This window comes from Humulus lupulus, chromosome 6 (assembly GCF_963169125.1).
Source record: "Humulus lupulus chromosome 6, drHumLupu1.1, whole genome shotgun sequence".
Lineage (NCBI taxonomy): Eukaryota > Viridiplantae > Streptophyta > Magnoliopsida > Rosales > Cannabaceae > Humulus > Humulus lupulus.
Genome location: NC_084798.1, coordinates 15,812,647 through 15,816,348, shown reverse-complemented (window position 1 = coordinate 15,816,348; position 3,702 = coordinate 15,812,647). Strand labels below are relative to the sequence as shown.

The 3,702-nt window shown below is 35.0% G+C and overlaps 1 protein-coding gene across 1 annotated transcript; it reads left to right on the top strand.

The window, feature by feature from the left end:
• The first annotated feature begins 1,490 nt into the window (after positions 1-1,490).
• Positions 1,491-2,610, top strand: LOC133783830 (uncharacterized). Its single transcript, XM_062223450.1, has 2 exons — positions 1,491-1,648; positions 1,728-2,610. The coding sequence occupies exons 1-2, from the start codon at positions 1,598-1,600 to the stop codon at positions 2,592-2,594; spliced, it is 918 nt and encodes a 305-aa protein (XP_062079434.1). The 5' UTR covers positions 1,491-1,597; the 3' UTR covers positions 2,595-2,610.
• The last annotated feature ends 1,092 nt before the right edge of the window (positions 2,611-3,702 follow it).

Sequence of the window (3,702 nt, the reverse complement as noted above, 5' to 3'; positions counted from 1 at the left end):
CAAGCTAAGCAAGTTTTCTATCTCGATGATTTACTTAGAGGTCGTGATTGGAAAGTTGTAGAAGATGTGAATCATCGACAGATTTGGGACATTAAGGACAATTCTGATGAGGTTCATGATGTTATTGATGTTGTACATGAAACAAGTTCATCAAATTTTTTGTTGACTGTGGACCTCGGAGAGTTGATTATGCAATCTGATCAACCTGCTGCATATGTTGGAGCTGATGAAGATGGTGACGACGAAGCTGATATGTCAGAACATGAGGACATTGCAGATGCAGAAGATGAATTGGTTGTTGAACTTTGTGAAGATGAAAATGTGTCTCCGATTACTGATGGAAATGATAGTGATTACTCTGTTTAGTTTTTTTCTATTTGTGTAACAGAACTATGTATTTAAATATAATGAAGTGTTTTTTTGTAATTATAATATAAGATATTTGAGCTTTGTGAAGATGAAAATGTATCTCCGATTACTGATGGAAATGATAGTGATTACTCTGTTTAGTTTTTTTTCTATTTGTGTAACAGAACTATGTATTTAAATATAATGAAGTTTTTTTGTAATTATTATTATTATGAATTCAATGTGATATACTTCTATTTAATGCTAATTACTAACTAATAAATTTTAAATTGAAGTATAATGTCAGCTGATATAGCTACTTATCATGGCGGAGATGGTGGGGGTCAAGACCCGCCAGATCCTTCTAGGGTACCAACATCTTGCGAGTCAGGTTAAATATTGCATATCAAAATTATTTTTAGAAATTATATTGTTAGATAAATATAACATCAATACTAATACTGATTATTGTTAATAAATTTTAAAGCCCCGTCGACGAGAAGAAAAGGTCGTGGCCCTGCCAGTAATAATGTTCTTGAAGAACGAAGGAAAAAAGCTGGGAAACCATTGGATCTAGAGCTTGATCCTGTGACCAACAAAGTGGTTGGGCAGGAGGATCAAGCTTTTATTCGCATGTTGGGAACTCTAGTTTCCATGTTGTGTCCGGGGCATTATTTGGATTTTGCTGATGTACCTCAACAGTTTAAGGATCAAGTGCTTGATCGTATGAGGGTAAAAAAATTACAAATCTTGTACTTTTCATTATTTAATTCCATTATTTACAAGTTATCTAATATTTTTTTTCCTAATGCAGTATTACTATAATATAGACGGTCATCCACAACGTGAGTCAGTTCTGGCAACTCTCAACAAGGAGATGGGGGAAAGATATCGCGAGAGAAAGAACTATAGACATAGACACTTCAAAAATCATTATGCTGGACCAGAAGATTTGGAGAATGTCCTCTCTAAGCTACCTAACCATTCCACTAAGGAGGCTTGGAAGCTTATTTGTGAAATGTTTTTGAGCGAAAGATTTTTGGCTCGTTCCGCTAAAAATCAAGTAAACAGAAGACAAATGAAGTATGTAACAACACAAGGCACAAATTCGTTGGCAGCTAAGCGTCACGAATATGTAAGTGAAGATGTTAATTTAATTTTATAAAATAACACATTCTGAAACATTTTGTTTACATTTGTATAGGAGAACCCGAATGCGCATGTTGTTGATACTTGGAGGGATGCTCATATGAGAAAATCGACAAAATCTTTTGTCAATGAGGCAGCTCAACAAGATTATGTAAGTGTATATTATTGTTTTCTTGTTTCTAATGTTTATAATGTTTCTAATTTTTGTTTATAATGTTATCTTTATACAGGAAAAAATGGCGGCTGAGGTTGAGAGGTCACAGAATGAGAGGCAAAGTCAACAGCAGAGTGAGGCATCTCTAAATGTATCTGGTGTTGATTCGTCCCTGGTCGATCAATACGAGATACTAAGTAAAGTACTCGGGGAGAGATCTGACTACCAAAGAGGAGTGGGTTATAGGGCGAAAGGGAAGGCAAAAAAGACATCCTCTAGCTCTACAGATCAAAGTCAGTCCCAAGCAAATACTGCTGCTTCGCCTAATGAAGATATGAGAGTTATGGCTTTGCTGGTGAAGGCAATTCGTGAGACGTTTGAGACTTCGACAACTGTGCATCCCAGTAAACTGTATAACCCAATGTTTGACAGTTTTCTGCAGAGGCATTTTCCACCACAATCCGAAGGTGCTTCGTCTTCTCAGTCTCCGTCACAGCAGTATCAGCCTCCTTCACAGCAGTATCAGCCTCCTTCACATCAGCAGTATCAGACTCCTTCACAGCAGCAGTTCCAGCCTCCTTCACAGTATCCGTCGCAGCAGCTGTACCAGCCTCATCCAATGTATCCGCCACATATGTCGTCGCAACAACCTCCTCAGTATCAAAACCAATACATATTTGGACCCCATTCTCAGTCTCCTCCACAATATTTTAGTTTTACCGATTTTCCAGGAGGATCGATGCAGCCTCCGCCACAGCCACAGCCTCGAGATCTGTTTGGGGACCTCACGCTCGGACGATCATCACAACCACCATATATTCCTTCACCGCCACCGCCACCGCCGCCACAGCCACCGCCATCGTCACAGCCATCGTCCTCACAGCCAGACCAAAATGTTGAAGATGAGGACAATTTTAATATTAATCTTAATGATTTTCTTTAGTTACTAGTTTATATATTTGGACTGAATTAATACTTTATTTATTTTTAATGACTATAGTGATATTTAATAGGTTGATAAATATTAAAACTATTTATATTAATTTTAATGTTAGTTATGTTTAAATTAATTAAATGTTTATTTTTATTAAATTATATTATAAATTATTTTTAAAAATAATTAAATTTAATAAATATTAATTTATTAATTTATTTAAAATTTAATTTTAAAAAAATTATAAATACAATAATAGCGGCGGACCCCGCGGCTAATACTAATGCATCAGACATAGTTATTAGCGGCGGATTCCGCCGCTAATGTTCGCCGCTAATAATTGATTATTAGCGGCGGGTGCGTCAGTCCGCCGCTAATAATCATTATTAGCGACACTGTTTTAGGCGCGGGGTATTAGCGGCGGAGGCCCGCCGCTACAGTATATTAGCGGCGGATGTGGCATTTATTAGCGGCGGAGTCCCCCGCCGCTAATAATAGAATTTGTTGTAGTGACATGCACATACAAACAAATGCAACCACACGTGCAGACACACAAAACATATAAAAGGTAACTCGGAACAATTAATTAGTATAAGAGGAATAAATCAAACAGATTATAAGTAATTAAAATAAAAGAATAATCAATAAATATTTATATAATTATTATTTTGTGTGACTAAATATTACAGATATTAACTTACTTCAATAGTGGTATGCCACATCCTATGCTGTCCAAGTGTTCTTCAACATTTCTCAATCATATATATTAGAGTAAAAATTATAATAGGGTGTTTCTATTAGCACCGCATTTTTTTTTCAAACGTTAAAAATTAATTTTTTTTAAATTTCCAAATATAACCTTGGGTAGATTCACATAACTATCATCATATAATTATAAATCAAAAACCTTATTTCTTCATACACCTCTTTCTAACACATCAGGTGTTTGGAAAAAACATAGGTTATCAATTTAAGAAACCAAAAATATAAATAATATATATAATAGAACAAAGAATAAAATATGAATGTGGATGTTGAAGATTGTGATTATTAATGTTTTTAAAACTCATGAGGTAATATTTTTTTAATTTTTATTGTTAATGTTTGTGTTTTATCT

Bases quoted from the DNA above. Each gene is read 5' to 3' on its own strand.
- LOC133783830 (XM_062223450.1), top strand. From the start codon at position 1,598: ATGAGAAAATCGACAAAATCTTTTGTCAATGAGGCAGCTCAACAAGAT. The intron at 1,649-1,727 runs GTAAGTGTATAT...ATCTTTATACAG, and splicing joins AGGCAGCTCAACAAGATTAT to GAAAAAATGGCGGCTGAGGT.